The sequence below is a fragment of the Pleurodeles waltl genome, chromosome 7 (assembly GCF_031143425.1).
Source record: "Pleurodeles waltl isolate 20211129_DDA chromosome 7, aPleWal1.hap1.20221129, whole genome shotgun sequence".
NCBI lineage: Eukaryota > Metazoa > Chordata > Amphibia > Caudata > Salamandridae > Pleurodeles > Pleurodeles waltl.
The window spans coordinates 137,383,880-137,410,640 of NC_090446.1; the positions used below are offsets into that span (position 1 = coordinate 137,383,880).

At 45.1% G+C, this 26,761-nt stretch overlaps 1 protein-coding gene across 7 annotated transcripts in view; it reads left to right on the forward strand.

Annotated features, from left to right (window-relative positions):
* DNMT3B (DNA methyltransferase 3 beta) overlaps positions 1 to 26,761 on the forward strand; it is a 543,013-nt gene that overhangs the window by 248,386 nt on the left and 267,866 nt on the right. For all 7 annotated transcript variants that reach the window (XM_069243399.1, XM_069243402.1, XM_069243397.1 and 4 more), the window contains 2 exons: positions 3,503 to 3,661; positions 3,890 to 3,997. In XM_069243399.1, coding sequence (XP_069099500.1) covers positions 3,503 to 3,661; positions 3,890 to 3,997 — 267 coding nt within the window. The remainder of the gene's footprint in view (positions 1 to 3,502; positions 3,662 to 3,889; positions 3,998 to 26,761) is intronic.

The window sequence follows — 26,761 nt, forward strand, 5'->3', positions numbered from 1 at the left end:
GCCCTTAGGGACGTTCTTTAGTACTCATACACCCATTTACTAGGGACATACAGAACAGAGGGGCTAAAGTATGTGCAATTGTGCACAATTGAGTATTTCGGTTTTAGGGGAAAGAACACTGGCACTGGAGCCTGCACTGTGAGAATCAAAAACCAGCATCTAGCAGTTCAAAGGGGGATGGAGAAGAGAGAGAGAGAGAGAACAACCTGCAAAAACAAAAAAAATATAACATAGTACATATTACAGTGGACCCTCAGAAATTTCTAAACACCAGTCTCATCCCACAAATAAGAGTGGCTTAAAACTGATGTCTCACACTGGGGATCTTTGCCATTGTCACTGATGGGCAAAGCGTCCCTATTTAAAATGATGTCCCTCCCCTACCTACTGTATGTCTTACAAAATACACCATACCAAAACCCCCAAACCATATTTCGGCAAATAGACCAGGCGCTGATACTTTACCTATGGGATGTGGGACCCAACGTATTACGTTGCGTAAATTACAATGGGGAGGATTTGAAGGTGGGATTGAGCTCCCGGATGTCTCCAGGTACTATTGGGCCTCACATCTGGCAATAATAAATAATTGGGTGTTTGCTGACATGAGTGAGCCAGCCTATCAGGCCGACAAGTCTCAAATAGGAAGAAGGGATTACTTAACAGTGCTCTATAGGCACAAAGCAGAGAGGACACTTCCGGCCCACACGAGGACAGTGGTGAGGGCTTGGAGGAAGGCAATCGGTGCCCTGAACTCATGAGGCATCTTAACGGAACAGACCCCTCCGTGGCATAGTTACCTCCTACAAGAAGTGGGTAGGCTGGAGGATTTTAGCAAGTGGGAGGGATTAGGAGACGTCTGGAGAGACCAAGCATACATCCCCTTCGAAACCTTAGAGTTAGAATATGGCATGAAACATATGGACCGCTATAAATATTTACAGTTGGGTCATGCCCTGAGGTGCCACATCGGGGAGGGGGGACAATTGGCATCTGCCTCTCCACTAGAGGACAGGCTCCTCACAGAACATATACCAAAAAAAGCCATCTCCCCAATATAGAGGAAACTCCTGAACAATGCCCCAGACACATTGGGTTCCCTCAGAGAAGTGTGAACCAGAGACCTGGGTGAATTAATGGAGGAGGAATGACAGGAGGCACTGCAGAGCCCAAGGGAAAGTGCTATCCGAACCAGGTTCAGGCTAATACAGTTAAAGCTCCTCCATAGGGCATACAGCTCTAGAACCCTTAGCCACAAAATCCGTAAAGTTGACACGCCTACCTGCCTCCGAGTTTGCGAGCAAATGGGCACCTTCATTCATACCCTCTGGGCATGCCCAGTGATACAGACCTTTTGGGCAAAGGTCACAACACGAGTCAAACAAACCCTGGGGCACCAGCACCATGTAACTGAAACATGGATTCTATTGCACATAGCAGAGGAAGAGCCAATACCCAGATATGCTAGGATATGGGTGATGCTGGCATTTGGGGTGGCCAAGCGAAATATTGCGGGACTCTGGGGTCAGCTAGCCCCGCCAACAGTGCAGCAGTGGGAGTCAGACCTATACTGGTGTCAAAGGGTGGAGAGGGTGGTGTATCAGAGCCGGGGGTGTCCTAAGAAATGGGAGAAAATATGGGAACCCTGGATCTCAGCCAGGGGGCACATGAGTCCGGAAACATCGCACACGTTCTCACTGGGCGAATTAGGGGATAACTAATGATTATAAGATTAGCAATAAAGGAAGAGTGCTTGGGCTGTAAAAGCACCAAAAGATGTACAATTTGGATAGGCATAGCAAATGAAACTGATGTGAATAATAGCTGCTATGCTGAGCTGAAATGTCATGGTTATTTATGTACACTGTACCTTGAGCTGAGTTAAATAAAATTAATTTAAAAAATAAATGAATACTGTACCATGTATATGTCTGCAGTGGTCAGGTGCCCATGTGCAGTGACCTTCAAGCCCCCGTACATAGCCAATGCGGGTTTCCTACCTTCGTGTCCAGCGACGGGGGGGTTGTGTTTTCTCTGCGGTCCTGTGGCAGCAGCAGGGGGGCCGGATTCCTTTCCAGTCGTGACCAGCCGGAAACAGAAGAAGAATCGGGAGAAACAGTGAGTGTTCACCCCCTTTCACCCTAGTCCGTCAAGTCGGAAGTGGAGGTCAGACTGCCACTTTTTGCTTGGCGGTAATGGACATCCAAATCTGCTTGGCGGTAAGTATGGCTGGAGACCTGGCGTCAGCCACTCTTTCCTGTTCCGGCGGATGGGATTTCTTGGTGGAGTCGGCGAGTCTTGGGCAGGTTAAAGTCTATGGAACCGCCAATATTTAAATTCAGCGGGCAGACCATCAAGGTGGTGGACGGGTTTTTCATATCAGAAAACTGATCGGACCATTACCACCAGCTTTTAAATTGGGCCCTATTTTCGTAACCGGCAACCAATGATCAGACACTGAACTGGTTAACCCTAGTATCTTCACTAGCACATCAGGAGAGCATTTGGTGAATTTACTGGGTGGGGTCCTTATTACTTGAGTGACAAGCCTTTTTTTTTATTGAGTTCAATTGAGAATTCCTTTTATATTTAGCCTTTGGATAGTGAAAGCTCCACAACTGAGGCTCCAGCCCACTGTGTTGTCCTGTGTGTTTTGTAGGTTTGGCCCCGGAATGAAGTAGGTTCTGGAGTCCTTGCGTCTGCATCCTCTGCCCACTCTGGAAGGCCTTTTAACAGAAGAACATCTTTCATAAACTATCTTAGATCTAAGAGCTCCTGAGGATTCTGCAGTCAACCTGTATCAAGCCGTAGGCCTTATATTATCGGAAATCTATTGCCCAATGCTGGGATTATATACAAAAACTCATGAAGCCTCTGTTTTTTTGTAAACATCTTAGTTTTAACTGATATTTTGCTTACCTAATGATTACAGACTTCTTCTTTTTGTAAAACTGACTGGACATTATTGTTTTGAGTGGTATTTACTGTGTCTTCCTGCATCTGAGATTCTCACTGATCCACTTTCTTTAGTAAGCCATAACAGCTCGCACCTGAGAGTCAAGTGCACAAATAGGGTGATTTAGATATTCAACCAAAGTGCCTTACTTAGTATTGTGGCCCTGGAAGATCAGAGGTAAATAATACTAGGCAAGGAGGATGCTGCCAAGGTAGCTGCTGACTGCTCAGGATCTCCACCAAAGGTCTAACTCTTAGCAAATAAGAGCCTCTCATCTGCTGGTTATTCTCAGTCACCTTATTTGTCACATCCTTAATATTTACTGCCCACAATTCCAAGTCGTTATTCCATGATACGGTAAGTTCATTGGCACCACACAGTAATTTTCAGACAAAGCCTGCCAATCACAAGAGTAAAAGCGGAATCTGTTTTTTAGAGGGGGTACAGTTCTTTGAATGGCCATTGTGAATGACGTTCCTGACTTTACACAAGTATTAATAAAGATACCAAACTTCAAGGTTTACTTTTCTTTGCTGCTGCTTTCAGGATGGGAAAGGCTCCGCTATTGGTGAACTTGTCTGGGGGAAGATTAAGGGCTTCTCATGGTGGCCCGCACTCGTCGTATCTTGGAAGGACACAGGGCGACGCCCAGCCAGCTTGGGAATGCGATGGCTCCAGTGGTTTGGTGATGGCAAGATCTCAGAGGTGAGTGTGACTGCTAGATCCATTAGAATGAGTATCAGGATTCTATTCAGTAACTTGGAAGTATGTTCAGGTTGGTGTTTAGTCTAGCAGAGAAACAGAAAATGTCTAGGTATATTTTAAGAAAGTGTAACTCTCAGCACATGCCATAGTGTGACCAGCTCATCACACATTGCATTTATTTTTGTTTGTATAAGACAGTGTTCAAACTAAACACCATTCTCCTTTCAGGTATCCGCAGACAAATTGGTGGCCTTGAAAGACTTTAGTCAGTATTTTAATCCTTCCACATTTACGAAGCTGATCTCCTACAGGCAAGCCATCCACCATGCTTTGGAGGTACACATTACAGTTTGAAATTCTTCTTGTAGTTCTTAACATGAAGTTTAATTGTGAAAGGCTGTAGGTGCCCAAGTCAGAAACATATTGAAAAGTGGTAAAAATATTTTTGTTTAACATTTTATATTGTATTTTATACTTCCTGTCCCCTAGAGACCCAGCTTGTTAGTGTTGTAATAAGCCAAATGTGAAGTTTGCATTAAAACTATTTCTTTACATCATCTAGCTTATCTGCAGGTCTTAATACTTACACATATTTATTACTAGAAAAATCCCCAGAGAAATGTCTTAGTATATTGTGCCCTAAGTCAGAAATGAAGGTCCTGGAGGAATAAATCCACACCCAGGATTCATGGTAACTGAAGTTTGTCCAAGGGGTTCTAGTAGATTAATAATATTGTGAAAGTCTTAACAAGAACATGGGTGTCCTGGACCCCCTATGGGCAGTCCTGACCCATCCAATTTAGACCTGAAAACTATTGTCAGTTATTTTGGTGTCAGGAAACCTTCTTTGACCTTACCATTACTTTAGCTGTTCCCTTTATAATATTTTCTTATTATGACTACATAATCCAACACACACAATTAGTTTCTGCTTAGTGGCGTTACAAAAACATTTTTCCAACAGAAACAATTACAATTTATTACAAAGCCTTAATGAAAACAGGCAGTGAATGTCTAGGTCATTGTTTTCATATTATTCCTTTATCAAAAAGAAGAAAGTAGTAGGAGTAAAGTGCATGGCTGTGTAGTTAACAATATTCACTGATGACAACTGAGAAAAAAGAACGCCAAAAAGTTAAGTGTATTATAGGTGCCGACCGAAGAATGTTAGACCAACCTCCTCATATGACAGCAGTAAATCCTATCTAATCAAAATGTCTTCCCATAGAATTATGTTAATTGGAATATTCATTTTAGTACTTAACATTTACCTACTATTTATTCTTTTTGACTTGTTTTGGTTTCTGTCCAATACGTCTGAGAAAAGAACATTCATTGAAACAGGCCACATTATCAGTCTATTCTTCATAACTACAGTTCAGATTGTAATATAGTTGTCTGGCAATGCTCAACTTGATACATGGCTTTAAAAGCTTTGATTATAGTTTTTGTTCACATTCTGTGCATGCTGTTAACCAGTCATTAAATAAAAATAAACAAAGAACACTGCAGAAAAAGGTCACATAAGCATCATATTTTAGGATTAAGTAATAGTGTTGTTATTTGTAGGTTGCTGTTGTTTTCAACTGTGAACAATACTTAATTTTAATATACTATTATCTAAATTTCACCTTAACATCTTTTACTTCATCAAGTAGGGCGCTGGGAGGGGATACCCAAGAGCAGTGGCACACACAAGATAGGCTCTGTAGGCCACACCTTTTATCCTTCTGTGATTGGTCTGAAGGATTAACCCTTGCCACTTCCCTGGATGAGCAAAGGCTTACAGCCCATGTTGGTAGGCAACCAGGGGTTGGCGGTGCAGTCTAAATGAAATTAGTGGACTGGATGGCCGTCCCATGGTGAGGCTATTTGGTGGCACAGGACAGAATGGGCCTGAATGGTATGAACCTCTGTGGCTATACTCTTAGTGGACTGTAGCTGTACTGCCAAAGCTGTGTGGTTCTTGTGGTTGTTGCCTGAGGTTGACCACCCCCTGGCAGTGTAGGTCATCTGCTGTAGGAGGTAGATGCTTATCTTCTCTGAATGGATCACATTGGAGTGGCCTGTGGCTGACCTCTCTGTGCTATATCTTACTGCCAGATTGCAGTCCCCATGAGGTCACCGGTCATCTTTGGAGGTACACCATGAAGCAGAAATGAGACTGGCACACCCCTTGGGGGACTTGTGATTAGGGGTGGTATGTATGTTGGCACTCTGGAGATTGCAGCTTGCCTGTAACAGATCATTTAAAGGTATCTGTAACATTCCTGTATCATTTTACTGCATCAAGCAGTGGCCCTTTGGGCGCCATGCTCACCATAGCATATCACACAACACTGTGCGACGTTTGTGGCCTCATAAATACCACTTCTAATGTAACACGCTCAGGCCTCAGTTTACTTCGACTGGCCCCACAAGTTCTTACCAATGGTGCTACATTTGACAGCCCTCTGAATAGAAGGAAACTGAACACAGAATATATGTAGTATGAGAGAACAGAACATAGGCCATACCTCAGCACACACTATGGCCAAATTAAAGACCGAAAAACAGAAATTACATTTTGTAACCCACCAGTCACAGGATATGAAAGAGATCACGATGGAGTGTGTCCATAGAGAGCCTGAAAATGAAAATCCAACTGGAGTAAAGCAAATGCTATGTTAAACTCAACAGGGTCACACAAAAAGTGATGGAATTGTTCCTATGAAGTTATTGGACAGATTAAACAAACATACCAAAAGATTCAACATAGCAGAGAATTGTAACTCAAAAGTACAATGATGTAACGCCAGACATTGAGTAAATGCTGCAAATTTAAAAAGTATTGGAGACAAAGACAAGAATGAAAACCTTGAAGCGAAGTTCAGAGGAAATAACCTGTAATTTGAGTTAGCGGGGTCAATTAATAAAGGATGCATGGAAATGTATGTTGGAAACCTACACTACCACCTCTTTGATAAAGCAAAACTATCAAGCATGTTCCAGGTAGAGCACATTGTATACTGGTGCCTAGATCACTCTCTGTGCACCTGTCAGACCAAGAATTGGCAGTATCTTTATAGGGATAGAGATACTATTTTGCAGTTGGCAAGAGAAGCAAAAGACCTGAAATATGAGGGTGTACCTTTATCAGTTTGTCCAGATTTCACCATTGCTGGGCAAGAAGCCCAGAAGCCATACATCTCTACAAAAAATCTACAAAAAAGAAGCTGAAGTTCCCTAGTTCATGCTGAATCCAGCAAGATTCTGAGTAACCCATCAAGGGAAAACACAAACATTCTCATACCCCAAAAAAGCAGTGCTATTCTGAAAGCAATTGTTAAAACGAAAGGTACATGCCAAAAGCAAATTGGTAGGACATCCACAAACTGCATCGGACAAAGAGCAAAGCCTACAGCATGAAATGCAGGAATGAGGCCCAAACAAACGTTAAGATCAGGTCACAGTTGAAAGATGCTGCTCAATATTAATATAAAATAGTGGCCTAAATGAGAGACACCTTGCTTTCTTTGACCAGGTGTGGTGAGAGCAGCGGTTCTAATGAGGATTGTGATAGTAATGCTGTATAACATAACTTCATGCCTAAAATCCACTGACTTGGCCCCAGCCCTTCAGACCTGTCTGCAGCCTTCAAAGAACCTGCACAGGAAGATGATTTGTCCTGCAGCCCAGCGACCTCCAAAGCCTTTGGAGTACTTCCTGCCTTTAATAAAGACCATTGAGCAGTCCCCTTGTGCACCATGCAGCTCCACACTGCTGTCGTTCCACTCCGGTAATGACATGCGAGGACACATAGGCACCACTTCCCTTAGCTGATGTAATTTCCTTTCTTTCCGTGCCCCCAGGCAGGTTTGAAGCTACCTTTTGTCTCTTTGAGATGAGAGGTACCCAAATTTTACAGTGTGCAAGGGAAATGTCACCTCTCAAGATGGGATCAAACTCTGTAAGAGGACTGTCACAAATAAATGTCTGAAGGTGGTCTCGCCACAAACAGTCGTCAACCACCTCTTGACTATGGTGAACTTCCTGTCATCTTTGGGGTTCCCTCTGGACATGGAGAGATTTTGTGTCTTTCCCCCAGAAAGGAAAGTCCAGGACATTCAGGCTATGATCCCTATCTTTCAGCCTCTGTCCTGGATTTCAGTACGGTTAACTTTGAGGCTGCTGGGACTAATGTCCCCCTGCATCCTGGTGGTTAAGCACGGCAGGTAGCATATGCGGGCACTGCAGTGGGATCTGAAGTCTCAGTGGGCCCAACATCAAAGAGACCTCACCAACCACATCCAAATTTCAGGAGACTGCAAAAGATCTCTGCAGTGGTGGGTACTGGATCGCCACCGGGGTCAGCAGCAGTCCCTTCTCCCCACCCCACTTAGAGGTGACGGTAGTGACTGATACATCTGGGAGAGGTGGAGATCAGAGGCCTCTGGTCTCCCATAGAGTGTCCGATTTCCATACCAACCTTCTGGAGCTGAGGGCCTTCCCCTTGGTGTTAGAAGCATTCCTTCCATCCATCAAAAGGATGTTGGTACAGGAGCTTACAGACAACACTACTGCCATGTGGTATTGGATTAAACACGGCGGGGTTGGGTCATGAATCTTGTGCCAGGAGGCACTACAACCCTGGAAATCGCTGGACAATCAAGGATCCTGGCAGGATCTTTAAATGCTAAGGAGGAAAAGCTTAGCCATTGACGCCTAGCGGATCATGGGTTGCAGTTGCACTTGGAAATGGTTAGATCGATTTGCCACCACTGAGAATGCGCAATGTCAGCAGTTTTGCGCTTTGGAGTTTCCAAAGCGTCTCTTGCTGGGAGAAATGCTCCATCTGAGGTGGAACTCTGGACTGCTGTATGCCTACCCATTGATGCCCCTTCTGCCCAATATCTGAAGATCAGGCCTGTTTGGCCCCAAGTCATCCTCGTGAACCCAGATTGGGCAAAGATTAAATAGTATCCAGAGCTTCACCTTCTTGCTTTGAGATTGAGCAGCGACAGCTGAACACTTTGGACCTTCCCCTTCAGAGGTATTTGATATCTTGGCCACCAGGTGTCCCTCAACAAAAACTGGATACTCCTATCGTAGGGTCAGATTTGTGGATTGGTGAGATCCATGGCAGATTGAACCCCTCCAGGCTAAGTTATCTGACATTTTGTTGTTTGTATTGCCCCTCGTCCGGCAAGTCTTTGCTCTCAGCACAGTTAAAAGATACCTTTCAGTTCTTTTGGCTGTTTTACTTTTGCCTAACCAGCCCTCCTAATTTAAATCACATGGTTGTTATTTGTTCATTGAAAGGCCTACAACACCTCTTTCCTCCTTCTCCTTTTGCCGTGCCACAGTGAAACCTTAACTTGGTACTTGCATCTTTGACTTGCACCCTCTTTGAGCCCCCTCCACAGTGGTCCTTTGGGTCTTCTCACCTTCAAGACAATGTTACTTGTCACAATCACATCTGTGCAGCAAGTGAGTGAGCTTGTGGCTCTCTCTTTGGTAACCCACTGTACACTACCCTTTTCCCAGACAAATTTGTTCTGCGGACACGCGCATCCTTCTTGCTGAAAGTTGTGAAGCTGTTCTATGCCATTCAAATCACCACCGTGCTGGGTTTCTATGCTCCACCACACTAATCTAAGGAGGAGGAGAGATTCCATCACTAGGACCTCAAAAAAGCAGTTAGCTTTTACATTGATCTTACCAGAGAGTACCAGGTGGATGACAAGCTGCTCTTGGGTTCGTGGGAGCGAAAAAAGACAAAACTGTGTAGAAATGGACTATCTCCAACTGGATCTGGAACTGATTCCAGATCGGCTTTCCACTGACCTACAAGCAGCCTCTAAAAGGACTGTCATCTCAAGCCACCAGGGCCACAGCTGTTGCCACTACATTGGCATGTGGAGTTCCTGTCTTGGACATCTGCCAGGCAGCTACATGGGCGTCACTCCATAAGTTCACAAAGCACTACTGTCTGGACAGCCAGGTTTGCAGAGTAGGGTATTTCGCCTGCTCGGTTCTGCACAACTTTTTTGTTTGAGCCAGTTCACGGTCTCAACTTCTAATAGGTACTGCTCTGATATCTATTCAAAAGGAGAGAAATCTCTATCAGAAGAAAAAGTAATTTACCTTTTGTAACGTTCTTTTTGGTAAAGGCTCTATCTAAAAGCAGATTCTTCACGGGCCCCCTATCCCCTTCACTCTGGAACTGGACTCTATTAATCTATTAGATCCCAAGTGCAGGAATCTAGACACTGGTGAAAGCCAATTTTCCTTTGAGGTTCTGTGTCAGGGGGCGTGCAAAGTTTCAAAAGGAACTGAGGTCAATGTGTTGTAGTGTTACCTATATGGGCCCCGCACATCATTTCTGGAGCTGGTCGGCATTAGTGCGGAGCCACTAGGCCACCTAATGGCACACAGAGGTACTGTTCAAACGTCTTTGGATCCAGCCTTATGCCAATGGAAGATGGAGTCTCTACCAAAAAGAGCATTACCTAAGGTAAGTAACTTGTTCTTCAACACGTTGTAGGTTTGGCTCAGGCTGTATTAAAGCATTCTGCCAGTGACTTCAAGTTAGTTTTCTGATTTTCTCAGCCTTCATATTTAATGTGGTGACAATAAATACTTGTTGTTTCTCTTGTTTGTCCACATTTAACAACCCTGCAGAACCAGTAGATCCTTGATTTAAAAAAAATATTTTTAAAGCATTTTTATGGTTTTACTTATATAGTGGAATATGTAGTCTAAAAATATACAGTTAACAGCGATGTTAAAAAAAATACCCCCCATTAGTGATAGAGCAGAAAATGCCAAGGTGTACAGGACAGTATATAGTAGAACTGCGCAGACTACAGTGTTAGAGTGGAGAGGGCATATGGTTGCTAGAGTAATGAATAGACAGATCATATCTCAACTTCAAACGAAAGAACTAGCCCATACCTAAGCAGTGAACAAAGGGAACTGGTACAGTATTTGAGCCTGGAAATACATGTTACCTGATATGGGGGTTGGACATTATAACTCAAAAATGAAAGAGTCAGTCGGTAAAACTAAGAACCGCAGTTACTCATAAGGCGTAATGAAATCAAGGAGGGAGGTTATCATCCTTCAAGCGCGACCGTAGATCACTCAACAGAGTGTCCAGCTGGCAGATATAGGGTACTTACGCAGGCCTCTAATATCTTCCTGTGTAGGGCAGTGCTCTCATCCTAAGGACAGGCATCCATAAAGTGGATCCCAGGGGGAGAGTTGAGGAGTGGTGGGTGACTTCCACCTGTGAGTAATCAAATGTTTAGCTAGCAAAACAGCCAGGTCCAAGAACTGCGTAGTTACTTTATTCTTTTTGTTGCGTCTGTGCGTACCCAGCAGTCACCCGTCCCATGTGTGTAGCAAGGTGTTCCCCGTACAGTGGACTAAGAGAGTTGGGATACCTAACCAGTATTGGGAGAGTGCAGGCATGTCTAAAACATATGCAGGAAATCAGCAGCTGACAAGAGGCAGTGAGGGCAAACAGTTCCTGTATGGTGAAAGTAGTGGTTGATTTTTATTGGGAGTAAGGTAGGTCCTGTGTAATATGTAGCATGTAATTAGTTTAAAATTAGTATTATGAGACACCAAGGCCAGGATGCTCTGCCACTCCTTGTCTGAACGGGGGCGACCCAGCTCTGGGTCCCAGTAGTGATCGGCGCTCATTTCTTGACCATTGATTGTCATGTGTGCCCTTTCACGAGTGGGGTGAAGTTTGCTAATGTGGGACACCACACCCACAAGCAGTAAAAAAATATGCATGGTAGCGCAATATTCCATAGGGCTATAATATCTGTATCCCTTTATATCTCCACAGGTATCATTTGAGGTCTTCACATAAGATAGGTATGATTTGAGGACACCACACTAGATAGATGCAATGCACTTTATCCCGTTCCATGCGTTATTTGTGATTACACTAGTGGTAATTATTTAAGGTGTGGAACCAGGGAGTCAACTTTGATCCTGAAGAAGAGTCTAGAGGTAAGGCTCGGAAATATGTAGACCAGGAAGAAAGGTACATGGTATACCCAACTTCCAGAGCCCCTTTTTAGCCATACCGTCTCCAGGAGATCTATTAAACTATTGGAAGACCTAGGAGGTAGGTATTTTTAACTTGTTCATGACCCCACCACTCCTATCCCTTATTTGAATCAAATTGACATGACTACATCAGTGCTCCCACGTATTTCGCAGGTCGTAGCACGTCCCTTTCGATAGCGGAATGGGAGGAACCCAATGATGAAGCATGGCACCAAAGAGTAATCCTGGTGGGTGAGGGTTTTTCTAAAAGGAAAAGCATTTTTTCCTCATCCATCCTGTGGGGGGGGGGTTCCCTTCTCCTGGGCCTTTTTTGTAATGTTTCTTGGTCTATAAGGCCCAGCAAGACAACCTCCTTCTCCCTCTTTGTCTGTGCCAGGGTAAAAGGTCACCATTTATTCTAAGGACAGGACTGGTTGTGGTGGAGGCCAATGGAAGGAGTCAAGATTTAGCTTAGTTAACTTTGAGGCCCTTAAACATGCAAACATATTGAGTGTCTGCGCTATGTCGGATGGAACGCCATCTTTGTCTTTAAGGTAAAGGAGCATATGAGTTCCATCTCCCAGCTGAAGGCCCCATTGCTGACTTTGCATACGGAGGACATGAGCCAATGGTTCCATTGCTAAAGAAAAAAGTAGTGGGGACAGTGGACATCTCTGATAAGTGCCCCTGTGAATTGATATAGGGTCAGAAATTAGATGGCCTGTTTTCGCTTTAGCAGAAGGTTGAATTTAAAGGAGTTTAATCAAGCGAATGAAGCAGGTTCTCAAACTGTTTTCCGGAAGTACCTCAAATAAAAAGGTCCACTCCAGTGAATCAAAGGCTTTTTCTAAAAATTACACCAGACAACCTTCCTAGTGCCAGACAGCGTTGGCATACTCCAAAACCCTGCACAAATAGAGGGAAGTATTTCTGGCCGGTACAAACCCATTTTGGTCTGAATGGACCAGATGTGAAACCAGACTAGAATCTTAGTAGGTACTTTGTAATCTGCATTTAGGATTGCAAGTGGTCGATAAGACTCGGCACAGATGGATCTCTGCCAGATTTAAGTATAGAGATAAGAAGAGCTTTGCTAAGCAAGAGTGGAAGACAAGCAACTGTCATGGCTGTGCCGTAGAGTGTCTTCAAACATTGGGTGAGAAGTTTAGTGTAAGATATATAGAATTAAGGCAGTAGGCTATCAGGGCCTGGAGTCTTGCCAGATGCAAGCCCGCTTATGCAGGTTTTTCTGCGCATGAATGAGAGCCCCAGATTCTGCTTGTATGGCAAGTTTGGGACATTGTGGCTGCTCCCAATGTTTCCCTCTGTGTGTGTGTCTAATTGAGGCAACAAAGTCTCTCCAGTAATGCAGCGTGTTCACAACAGGCTTGGTCTAGGAGCTTCTTGCCCACTACAGAAGATTGCCGCTGCATCTCGTAACTGAGCAGTGCCTTCTCCACTTGGGAGATTTTACTATCGAGCTGGTGGTACATATTGAGGGCATTGCCCAGGCACTGCTCCCTAGTTGCTACATTGAATGCTTCCGACTCAAACATACAGGAGGAAGAAATGTTATCATTTATGTCAAAATAATCTGACATGCTGTTGCTGAGGAAAGCCCGAAAGGAAGGGTCCTCCAGTGATGCTTTGCCACCTTGGGATAGGAGGAGGGCTGGAGTCCCAACATAAGTGAAGGTGCTGGGGGTAATAATTGGAGTGGGTTTTTCCAAGGTATTCAGTAAAAACGACATGGGGAACTTAATCCAGTGTGCTAATTAGGCGATCGATTCAGACATGCTGGCCATGAGAATATAAATAGAACAAATAAACTCTTGTTGAGACATTATTCATTCGCTAGATATCTGGGAAGCTCTGGTGATTTAGCCAGCCAGAGTGCGTGTATGCGTTCCACGACCAATAGATCCCTGATCATAATTTTTATAGTTGCAGCTCTTATTACATCTAGCTCTACGCCTTTTCCCATGCCCAACATCTCCATTTTCCATCTACCGTGGATTCCTTGAGATTTCTTCCATATTCTTCCTGCGCTTTCTTGTTTTGAATACCTAATTTCTTCCTTCCTTCTTTCTGTTGATATCTTACAAACTTTGTTCTCTTCTTTAATGGAGATCTTCATTTTGTCCATTTTTTGGAATTTGCTCATTCTGTTTCTGTGACGTTACTGGTCTTTAGACCCCATTCACCTCCAAATCACACTTACACTGATTTTTCTTAAACAGCGCTCCAATATCTCAATCCTAAATTTCCTATGCACTTTTTAATTCCTCCCTGAAGCCAATCTGACCTTGAATATCCTAACTGTCCTCAGCTTTCAATTTTCATATGGCTGAGCACCGAAGTAACAGTTTCTAACCTTCCTCTGACCATCTACCTTTTTGATCTTCACGCAACTGAAATGCTTGTTCTTCAACAAACTAAGTAATCCTATTTCCAAAATTCTAATTTCATCGCTTTTACTTGTTCCCCTACAGGTTGTGCCACCTGTGGAGAAGTGTGGCACAAAGGTTAGAGTGGCAGACCCTGAAGCAGAGATCTTGCTCAAGACCAGGGTTCAAGTCCCGCTTCGGCAGGACTTGGGCTCAATTCCCTTGGACCAGATAATTCTCGCCTCGGTGCCTAATCTAATTAATGAGTCCCACTCTGCAACTCTGGGCAATAGCTTGCTTAATCTCCACAACGGCCCCAACAGCGCTTGGATGCCTGGCTTCACCCTGGGGGTGCCCAGGAGTGGGCACCTCACAGGGAAAAGCCAGGAAGGGTTCCATAGCGGTATGAGTACAGCGCCTTGAGACCCTAACAGGTGAGTAGTGCGCTATACAAGTGCAAAGTTACAGTTACAGCTGGCTTACTAATGATTCCTTCTCGGAATCAGTCCATTTACTCTAACGTTTTGAATATGGATTTCAATACACACTACTCTGTATAAATTGACTAACTAAAGTCTGTATTCACTTCTTCTCCAGTACTGTTGCAATCCTCTTCTGATCACTCATTTTTTCTTGAGTGGTTTAGCTTTCTGCCAAAAGATAATCATACAGCTGTCACTCTTGACTTTATGGCCTTTCATTTGTCACAGCTGTCTCTGATTTTTTGTTTTGTAGAACTACTCAAAAATTAACTTTTTTTCGGTTTTGTTTCTGTGTTTGTTTTAAGCATGTTGTTGAGCTGTCCTTTCTCGAAAGACTTTCTTCTGCCCCTATGTGCTCTTTACAGTCATTTATGACTCCTCCCATCTCTTTCTCACAGTGTGTTTCTTAAGACTTGCATCAGGAAAATACTGGACATGGTTCTACCTTTTAAGAAGCTTAAAAACATCCTATGGGCAAAAAATCCTCATGGTTTAATACCAACCTCCTTGCACTTAAAAAGGAGTGTAAACTAATGAAAAGATGTTGGAGAAAGTCATGTGACGATGAATGCAAAAGTAAATACAGGCGCTCTAAACGGTGCTATGACGCAGCTGTGAGAACAGACCAATCTGTTTATTATGCTGCAAAAATTTTGCTCACTGCTAACTCCCCCAGAGAGATTTTTTACATCCTGAATGCTATTACTGAGCCTAAGTCGTCAGGCTCTGCCCTTGAACCCTTATTTGAACACAGCAGTAAGTTGTCTTTATTTTTCCAGAAATAGGTACTGGATATTTACTCCTCCTTCCTTAACAGTTCAGTTAACAAGGGGACCTCAGGTAATAAGCCCTGTCCTCCAACAAACTCTTTCGGCCTTTCCTTAATTGACTGTCAATCTTCTCTCAGATCTCTTATCAACAATAAAAATTGGATCTCCCCTCGACTGTGCCTCTTTACACTATCGACGTCAGGGCCTCGACAGCATTGTTCCCTCTCTGGTTGACCTGTTGAATCCTTCTCTCACTTTGGGGTACATTCCCCCACAATGGAAGCATGCTGTAGTCAAACCTTTAGTTAAAATAAAAAACTGGTCTAGACCGTTGCTGCCTGAACAATTACAGACAAATATCTGTGTTACCAAGTTTATCAAGGCTCCTGGAAAAACATGTTAATAAACATCTTTCTGTGCTCCTCAAGGCCAGAGACATCCTCCAGCCCACACAAATGGGGTTTAGACCTCAGCATAACACTGAAACAGTGTTGCTCACTGTAGTTGAGGAACTTTGATCTCTTCTTTATTGTGGAGGCTTGACAGCTCTTATTCTGTTAGACTTAAGCGCACCTTCTGCACAGTAGATCATTCCACATTGAACCACAGAATTTCTAAAGTGGGCATCATTGACCCCAACTTAAAATGTCTCTTTTCCTTTCTGAAAAATAGAACTTTACAGGTCTTAGATCATTCCTGGTACTCTGACATTCTTCCCCCTAATCTGTAGGGTGCGGCGGGGCTCTTCCCTCAGCCCCACCCTTTTTAATCTTTACATGCTTCCTCTGGCTGACATAGCATGTCCTTTTGTGTTGTCATTGGTCTCTTGTGCCAGTGACACACAATTAGAGATATCCCTTCCGCCGGATCTCAGCTTTAACCATCACTACTTAGCCCTCTGCCTCCAGGTAGTGTCCAGTTGGATGGCCAGCTGCAAGCTCAAGCTTAATGTTGATAAAACTGAGGTTATGTTACTAGGTAACAACCTCAGTAAGGTAGTTCCATATCCATTACCTACCTGTCTCGAAGAGCTCCCTAACCCAAAATATGTGATAACATGTCTTGTAATGTGGCTAGACTCCAATCTTACGATGGAGACCCAACTGAAAACACTTGTGACCACCTGTTTTTGCATCCTTAGACTCCAGAAAGGTCTTAGATCTTCTTTACTTCCTAGAAAGAAGACTAATGGTCCAGGCCCTCATCATCACTCACCTTGACTATGGCAATGCCCTCTATCTCTGCTCCCCTTAATATGTAATTAAAAGGTTACCAATTATACAGAATGCTGCTGCCCGGCTATTGATGAACCTTCCAAGGCATTATTCTGCAGGAAAGATGTTGCATGCACTCCTTTGGTTTCCTGTAGAGCAACACATCCATTTCAAGGCCTTATGAATTCAACATAACTCATGTCACAATAGAGGTCCCACTTTGTTAAGATCACTTGCCACTCCTTATATCCCTGGAATATTTCTTAGATTCTCTTCTGCCTACCTGGTGCATGTTTCTAAAGTGAGGAAATCTGGTGTGTGTGTGTGGGGAGGGGGGTCTTTTTCCCACCAAGCTCCTAAACTGTGGAACACTCTTCCTCTCAAGCTGAGCCTTGTACCTTTTGAGCTCTTCTTTCGTAAGGCTTTGAAAACCTGACTGTATTTAAATGAGCTCCGATCGGTTAGCTGACACCTTGGAGCTGTTCTAGCACTATGAGGCCTCCCGGTAGCTTTGGGCAATATAAAATCTTTGAAAAGAAGGGAATAGCTTGGTTCAAACATATTCTAAAGCACAAGATTCAATTCTTTAGAAAGGAGCAGTGCAATTTAAACATTTATATAACGTGTAGCATAAATGCTTCTCGACACATAGGTTTGCACCCAAAACGTACTGGCCTTCACACACTTTGTTACAGTCAAGTCAAGGGCTGTAACAACACATTTCAAAATGATTACTTCCCAGTGTCAAATTATACAGACTTATTTCCAATTTTGACAAAAAGTAAATTAAAACAACTGGAAAAATAGAGAAGAAAGCAATTAGAAAAGAGAACAGAAGATATAAATGGAAGAGGTGAGCGACACAGGTGAAAAGGGTATTGGAGCCCACTGTAAGAAAAAAGAGAGAAAAGAGAACTCAAGGAGATATGGGGAAGTTGGTGAAGAAAAACAAAGGAAAAAGTGAATTGCAGGAAGAAACTCAAATTGATATTGAGGTGAAAAGAAATAAACAATGGAGAAATATAAATTCAGAGCAATAGTGATGAGAAGCAATACATATTTAAAAAACACAAGGCCCACCCTATGTAAAGGTTTGTAAAAGAAAGACAGGAAAGAAGGGTTGGGACAGGGGTTTGAACTCTTTGATAATGAAATACTGCACCATTTAGTCTTCTATTTAAGAAGTGATTGACTACATATTTGTTAATTTTATCCACTATTCGAAGGTTACTGCAGGGAGTGATTCAGTGCGATGTGTGAATCTTTTTACCTTGTCAAGATCAAGCACGTTAGCCAGTGTGACAAAATGTTATGCATGGGCTGTACTATTACCTCAGACTTGTGTTGGTTCTCAGCAAACTGGTATGTATTAAACTGGGTTCTGGTTGCAGAAGCTCCCCACGTTTCTGCCTGGTTTATGATGCACCTTTGATTGATTTCCACTGGGTTCCTGCTAACCAGATCCCCAGTGTCAGTGTTCCTTCCCCAGAACAAGACACCCGGTCACTTCATCCCCAAGGTGCTAGGTCCCCCCCACCAAGGATGAGAGCCTTTGCTGTCCGGCAGTCAGGACAAAGCCTGCTCTGGCAGGGATGTTAGCACACCCCTCCCAAAAGGATGGCCTGCAAATCTGCATTCCAAGGCAGGGAACTTCAAAGAAGCCCACCTCCTTTGGTCTTCAGATTTGGTTTCCCTCAGGCTATGCTAACCCTCTATGCCCCAGTGCCCATTTGGCACATGGACAAGGGAGAAAATTAGCTGTGCAGGAGCTGTGTTACATTTGCAGGCTGGACACACCTTGAGGGTAACCAGCCTGAAATGAACACAGCCTTAGCAATTCCACCATCTTGTGTGTGGTGAAACAAGGAATTCTGGGACTTGGTGATGCCCTCTTAGCAAAGGAAGTGGTCATCTTGAGGGCGCAGTGACCCCAGGGGTAAGTAGCCCACTGGCACTACCCTTCACTCCCCTTAATGCCCCTAAATTAGGTTTTTAGGGGACTCCCTGATATCAACACCTCAGATTAGCTGGTCTACAGAAGAAGAAGCATGCAAAGAGCTGCAAAAAGCAAGAACTGAGGAGCAGTAACTGTCTGGGCCACAACCCTGCCAGCCTGCCTGCTGTCCTCGACAATTGTGCCAAAGGCAGCTCACCCTGCAACTCTTCTTCCTCCAAAATTCTGGGAGTACTAGTAGCACTTAGAGAAGTAACCTCGGTCTCCCATGGAGTAGCAGGTCTGCTTTCCTGCAGCCAACAAAGAAGACTCACAAGTACTCCAGATCGCCAAATCCCGACACAGCACCCTGGCTCCCTAGCCCCAGTTGAAGTGGGCCAACGCTGCCAGCTTGGTCCCCAAGCCCTCCAGAGCCAAAGCCCACATTGGATGCGCCAACAGTGGACTTTCCGATGCCACCTGCAGCCTCCTTCTGCAGGCCCCCTCCCACCACAAGTATCCCCTACACTGGAACCCAACGCCAGAAGACACAGCTGCCCGAGGAGAAGTGGGCCAATGTTGTCCCTACGTGCCTGAGAATCTCAAGGGTCAAGCCCCCATGTGTGTTCCCCCAGGCTGGAACCCCAGTCCCTGCTTGCAGCCTCTTTCTGACTGGACCGATCTTCATTGAAGTGGATGGGACACCCGATGCCGTAACACACCCCTGCACCCGGATGCCCCAGAGCCACCTGTCATGAACTGTTGGTGTGGCCTTGGAAGTTGCCCCATACTCACCTCAAGTCCAGAAGAACAGTCCTCTAATTAGTTGCTATGTACCCGTATGCAGTGTCTGTTTCTTTCCTATAGGATAACATTAGGGCACCCGAAGCTGAAAAGCATCTTTGCACCCGGACTCCACAGTGCACCCGGACTCCACAGTGCCTTCCGAAGTGGCTTGCTGGTGCTGCTTTGAGCCTTGTGCCGTACTTACCGTAACTCCTGAAGAACAGTTCTTAGGTCGTTGCTAAATACCTGAATGCAGTATATGTTTCTTTTCCCTTAGGATAACATTAGGGCACCCGGCGCAGAAAAGCACCGCTGGACCCGGACGCCCCAGTGCCTCCCAAAGTGACCTATTGGTGCTGCCTTGGACATTACCCCATACTTACCTTAGATGGGTCCTGTAAGTCGCTGCTAAGTACACATATGCAACATGTGTTTTTCCCTCATAGGCTACAATTACCACTCCAAAAATTGCACTGTGACAACTTTAGAAAACTGAACAAATTGAAAACTTGAAAAGTACTCACCTGATTACGACCATCTTGGTATCAAAATTTATATAAAAGTATGTGCTATTTTTGTAAGCTGGATATCTTTATAAAGTGTGTGTCTCTTGCCTTTGTGTGTGCAATACATGCTTAGAACTATGCCTAACAGCTCACCCACACTACCACAAAAGAGCACATTTGGGGTGTCATTTGTGCCTCTGTAATTCCTCTGGGCTCTGGGGTTTGCTTGGACTCATTACACAGTGTACCTCTTTTTGGTCCACTGTATAAAAAGCCAGCTTCCTACAGGGTACAGCCACTCTTTCTTTTCCATGAGTTCCACAAAGGTGAGGCTACAAATTAGCATATAAAATCTCCTTATGGCTTGTTTTTTTCTGAAATAATAGTTTTTAATGTATTCGAAATCAAATATACAGTATACTCTTGGCTATGAATTAACCCCTCGGGTGCCACGGTTGCTCTGTGCCGAGGACAAGACCAGCTCGTCCTGCAACCGCCCAGGGGGGAGCACTAGGGCCTCCCACCCCCTCCCGAGGGATGGAAGGGGAATCCCTGAAAACCCGTGACATCTGATGACCGCATTAGAGGCCGCCCCCATCGCGATCAAGTATTCTCTTCCGATCAGGTGGTTGAGGATGGCAGAGAGACATGAAAGGAAAGGAAAGGCATTTCCTTTCGTTTCATGTCTTTGTGAGTATTTCTGCAGCCCGATCGTAAAGCGACCAGGCTGCAGAAATGCCCAATAGACACCAGGGACGTTTGGGTTGTTTTTTGTAATTGGCATGAGGGGAGTGACCTCTTGGGCAAAGATCGCTCCACAGGGGGGGAATTTTTTATTAGGCCTTTTATGCCCCCCCTGGGGGCTGATCGCCCTATTTTAATTATGCCGATTTGCCCCCCGGGGACAGAAACCACTAGGCACCATGAATTTTGTTTACATTTTTTTTACAGATGGGAAGCGACCCCTTAGGCAAGGGTCACTCCCCCTGGGGGGGCATATTTATTTTAGGCCATTTCTGGTGGCAGATTGCCCTTTTTTAATTAGGGGTGCAGCAGGGGGTGCAGAAACTACTAGGCACAAGGGATTTTTTAAACTTTTTTATAGATGGGGAGCAACCCCTTAGGCAATGGTCGCTACCCTATTTCTATTAGGCCGATCTTTACCGGGGGGTCAGAAACCACTTGGGCACCAGGGATGGCAGATCGGCCTAATTTTTTAAAGGGCCATCTGCCCCCAAGAGGGGGGCAGAAAGCTCATCAGACACCAGGAAAGGTGTGTATATCTGTTATCAGTGTCCCATGGCCCAAGTACTGTTTTCATCCATTGAACTCTTTTTTTTAGGTTTTGCCTGCACAGTGTTTGCTTTGTTTATCCTCCTATTTACCCATAACATTCCACTTTCTAGATGACTGTTTTAATGAAGTCTCTGTGTTATATCATTTGTTGTACGTTTTGCTGACTTTACTTATTGTTAAGCTGTCAGACTCTTAGAAACTGGCCAGGAACATGCCGTTGCTGTTCTGCAACTGACAGCTGTTCTTGCCCCTTTAAAGCAGGCAAATGTCCCTGTGGCGGTGCTCGTAAAGCGTTATAAACCTTGAAAACGTGGCCCGTGCAGCTAAGCCAACATTTAACCGCAGCGTGCTGCTATAGTCTAGGCAGCTGCGCACAGATTGGAGTACCAGCCAGCGTGCAGCAGGACCACACCCGCAAACATATGGTACCCGCCAGTGTGCGGCTGGGGTGCCACTTTTGGGTCAACAGCATGTTGGTAAACGCAGTACAGCGCCACACAACCTGGAGTGCTGGCCAACGTGTAGCTGGTCTGCAACGTCTGGTGCCACATTCTCAAACATGCAAACAGGCGATACCAATCCACGTATGGATGGGGCACCACTTCTGGCCTTTCATTTGACTCCTGACATTGCTGTGACAAATATTGACATCCAATGTTATCTTGTTAGCCTTGGATAAGGAAATCGGCCACAACACTTACTCCATTGGAGATGCTGGTATGCTAATGGCCACCGGTGATGTATAATTGATTTGACGGCTGCTTCCTCCAGTCACTTATCTGCTATGACCATGCCTCGAAATCAATAGAGTTTTTTATTGTGTTTATCGAGTTTACATATACTGTATAACACAACATTCATAAAAACATTAGGAGGTACCCACTCTGAACAGCCAACTTACATAGTTTGACATTGTGCAATTCGCACCAAGCGACAGTAACAAATTAACAAGTCATAGCATATTGCTTAACCAAATACTTTCGTTACCCTGCAATGTAGTTATAAGTCTAGTCCAATGTTATCTCTGGAGAGGGACAGACGGAATGAGGGGAGGGAGGGAGAAATCAGTGCACTCTTGCATCAGCACCAAATACAGATCAATAGTTCAGCACAGGTGTTCGAATAGGACAGAAGCCACAACAACATATATGTCACCCGGAAACCCATGTCAACAGGTCACCTCCCATGGTGTTGATTCGGCTGCTTGCGCTTGAAGCAACTTTTGGGATGGGGCCCAGATGTCTGGGGGTCGCAATTTCGCCAGCATCTTTTGCCAAAATAAATTGAGAAGTTCCTGACAGTATGTGGCATTCCTCAGCCAGTCTGATCTGCACAGACAATGGTCGCGCCCCCAGCATAATACAATTCACCATTTTGCCAGCAGGAGTATCATGCCCAGAAGCTTCCTGATCTCACCCTATATGTACTTAACGTATCCCAGGAGCTCGACAATAGGGATACGTGAAAGCGCCAAGCCTTATACGGCATCCACCACATTGAATACCTCCAGCCATAAATTGTGTAACACATGACAGTCCCAAGCAGAATGCAGAAAGTCTGCATTGTCCACTGCGTATCTCAGGCATCGAGAATCAGAGTGCAGACCCATACAGTGAAGGTGCTGAGTGGTATAGTAGATCCTATGTAAAAACTTTAAGTGAATCAAGCGAAGACGGTAATTAGGGGAGAGGGCTCAAATATGCATGCAACAATATTTCCAAGTCTCTTCAGGTATAGGTGCCCCCAGATCGAGATCCCATAGTGCTCTGGCTCCTGATGAAGCCCACGGCGATGCACTGTGAATGGTGGTGTACAATTGAGTTATTAGTCAACGAGGGGGCCTGTGTGAAGTACATTAGTTCTAGAACCTAGAAAACAAGGGGTGGGGAAGGGAAATCCCTGTTTTGCGTGTGAACTGCCACTCTAATTTGAAAGTAAGCAAATCTGTGTAACGGGGTGTTGCAGGGCACGCGTAGTGCGAGATCAGCAGTGATGAAATATCCCTCTGGGTACAGAGAGCATCTGGTGCTAAGCTGCATGTCGCCGAGGCATTGTACGCACATCCGCTTCTATATTATGGCTATCAAATGGCATGGATGGTGCATACAGAGTGTGTGTGTGAGTCGTACGGTGCAACGCATGCCATACAAGGATTGTGAATGCCACAGTGTCAGTGCCTGAGTGCGGCCAGCATGGGGAAAGATATATCGCCCTGGACAACTTACAAGGCCATATCGAGTCATGCCCAGGCGCAGTGTAGGGCAAGCACTGTATAGAATGGATCCAGAAGAGCGCAAACTGCGCCTGTGCACTATTATGATATAAGTGCATATCAGGTGCCGCCAGTCCCGCCAGCTCAAAGGGCTGTGTAAGCAAGTTCCATGATATCCTGGGCTGCTTGTCCGCCAATACTAGGGAGATTAACAGTGAACACAGTCTCTTCTTAAATGGGCACATGAGTGGCATGGAATGGTTGATGAATAAATATAGAAATTTGGGGAGGACCGCCATCTTAGTGACTGCTGTCGTACCAGTGAGCAACAAGGGGAGAGATCACCAAGAATCAACCTTTTCCTCTACCCAGGATATTGCTCATCCGTGATTTTCAGTTCACAGTTGATTCATGTTCCTACTCAGCCAGACCCCCAAATAGTGGACAGATTCTGTTGCTTAGTGTAGGGGGTATTCACACATGTGTGGGGTGGTGCCATCTGTAGGAGGTAGAATAACTGACTTTGCTCAGTTTATTTTGGTGACTGAGAGGTCACCGAAACAGAGACATTCTTATATAATGTTCTCTAGATTAGTGTGCGGATCCTGGATGCAGAGTGTGACATCACTGCATACCTTACACAAGGATCGAGCACGGTCAAAAGGCGAGCCCCCGGTGATTATGATGTTGTCTTGACTGTGCCGCCAAGGGCTCCATTGCTACAGGGAATAATAGCAGCGAGAGAGGACAACCCTGCCGGGTGCCTTTAGATATCAGAAAGGACTCAGTGATGCAACCGTTTATTTGTAATCTTGCTGTCAGCTTTGAGTATAACAGCTGGATTAATTTGGGGATGAGGCACAAGCTGGCTAGTAGTGTAAAGAGGAAGGGCCATTCCAATGAATCTGACAGAGCCACTGAAAAATAGGTCAGAAAGTTGTAAGAAGTATGAACCCAGATTGGTCCAGCAATGTGATAGTTGGCGACAAGGATAGAAGTGTGGAGGCAATCAGTTTTGCCAAGATCTTCCTATCTATATTTATCAATGACGGCAGTCTATATGAGTCACAGTTACTAGGATCTTTGCCGAGCTTAAGCACAGTTACGATAAGCTCCCCACGCAACAAGATGGGCAGCACTCCGCTCTCAGTGGCATCTGCTAACATCTTGAGGAGGGGCGGGGCCAAAGGCTCCACATACTCTTTATAAAACACTGCCGTGAGGCTGTCAAGACCCGGCGCTTTGTCTCCTCAAAGACCACTAATGACCTGCGTACTATCTTCCTCTCAAAAGGGAGAATCTAGATACAGTCTGTGGCCATTTTCCAGCCACAGCAAACGTAGCATTTCAAAGTAGTCTATGTACCTCTCAGTATCAAGAATGTGGGTGAAGGATGACAGTGAGGAATAGATGTCACTCATTATGCACTGTACCACTTCCATCTCCCCCTGCGGGACTGCCTCGTCCCCCTGAAGCTCTACAATATAGTCACTGGCCCCAGGGCTTGCGCAGTAGAATGGCAAGGGTTTTTCCTGCTCTGTCTCCCTCACCTTCACGCCTAACCTTTGTTTCCTTTCCCAGAAACCACACCTCCCGGTGCACTGCCTCATTAAACTGCACCAGCCTATCATGAGCCTCTGCCAGAAGTGTCTCATCATGCAACTCATAAAAACGTCTCTCCAGGTTCTCAAGTTGACTCTCCAGATTGGTCAATTCACAGGGCAGCGCTCAAAGTATACCATACTGCTTGGCTAGGCAAACCCTGAATGACCATCTTACATGCCTCCAAAAGTGTACCAGGGGACAGCAAGGAGCCCTTGTTCTCGGCGAAATCGTTGACAATTGCCTCTTGCACCTTGTAGGAAGCTGGCTCTGTATAAACTACATCAAAATTAGATCTAGGGTGCACAGAATCCAGGGGTTCCTCAAGAGGCTTGACAGAGGCAATAATAGATAATACTAATGCTCTATTTGTGGTCGAACAGTTAGGCTTGTCGCGTGGGCTCTCATTATTCTAAATGAGACTACTGGATTTCTAGGCAGCAGGATCGATAACGGTGTGGGGGACTGAGTCTGACCCACGTGTAAGGAACTCTGTCACCCTAAATCCGGTTGTTGCTCCGGCTAACTAGCAGTGCCTCATTTCTCCCACGGGGAAGAAATGATTGGGCAGCCGAGCGCATGACATCTTAGGAACTTCTCAGGGAAGTCGTGGTCACTCAGATCCAAACCAACTCTCTCATTCACAATATGGTCTCATATACAAATGACAAAGACAGTATAAGTTTTATATAATGTTTTAATAAAACGACTGTATTTTAGATATTAAGGCGTGAGCCGCAATAACCAGAACAATACAACATAGTAGGATTGATATAGTAACCAGGAGAGTAAAACATAGAAATAAAGCTATCATAATTCCTAACCGTTTCTACTCTCCCTCTGCTTGTTCTATTTAGAGCACAGCATGTTAAGCTTTCAGCTTGCCTTTCTGTATCACTAGGGAGACGGACACACTCATACCTGAGCAAAGGCCTGTGATCTGGTTCAGCATCTGCAACGAGGCAGTCAGCGTCTAGTTGTGGTTCCCTGGTCGGAATCTCCCTCTCGATGTATTGGGACAAGGAAGTGATTTTATAACTAACATGTCATCGTGATCACAAAATGTTCCTGCGCAGGAATGGCAAGTCTAGACTCCTACCACGTCTATCGGCAATGTACCAGACTGTATCCTTGACTAAAGCACAGAGTGAATATGTTATGAAGAACTCCAGTGCTGAAGTAGGCAAAACAGTGTGATATGAATAAAAAACAACACAGTGGAACTGGCTATTCTGTAAAATAACAGTACGAAGCCTAATAGAAAGCATTTAGATTAAAGTGCACAGAGGCTCTAAGCTGTTAGCAAATGAATAAAATATATTTAGGGCAAAGTGCACAGAGGCCTAAGGCCTGAAGCTAATGCGCAAAATATACGTAAAACTGACCACACTACAGGCTTATCAGAGGGTAGAGGTAAGCATTTGTTGTACACACCCAAGCAATAGAAGAAACACACACTCAGGGGGTCATTCTGACCCTGGCGGCCGGTGGCCGCCAGGGCCACCGACCACGGGAGCACCGCCAACAGGCTGGCGGTGCTCCCACGAGCATTCTGACCGCGGCGGTTCAGCCGCGGTCAGAAGCGGCAAGTCGGCGGGCTCCCGCCGACTTACCGCTGCTCGGGGGAATCCTTCATGGCGGCGGAGCACGCTCCGCCGCCATGAGGATTCTGACAGCCCCTACCGCCATCCTGTTCATGGCGGGAAACCCGCCATGAACAGGATGGCGGTAGGGGGTGCCGCGGGGCCCCTGGGGGCCCCTGCCGTGCCCATGCCAATGGCATGGGCACGGCAGGGGCCCCCGTAAGAGCGCCCCGCAAAGTATTTCAGTGTCTGCCTTGCAGACACTGAAATACGCGACGGGTGC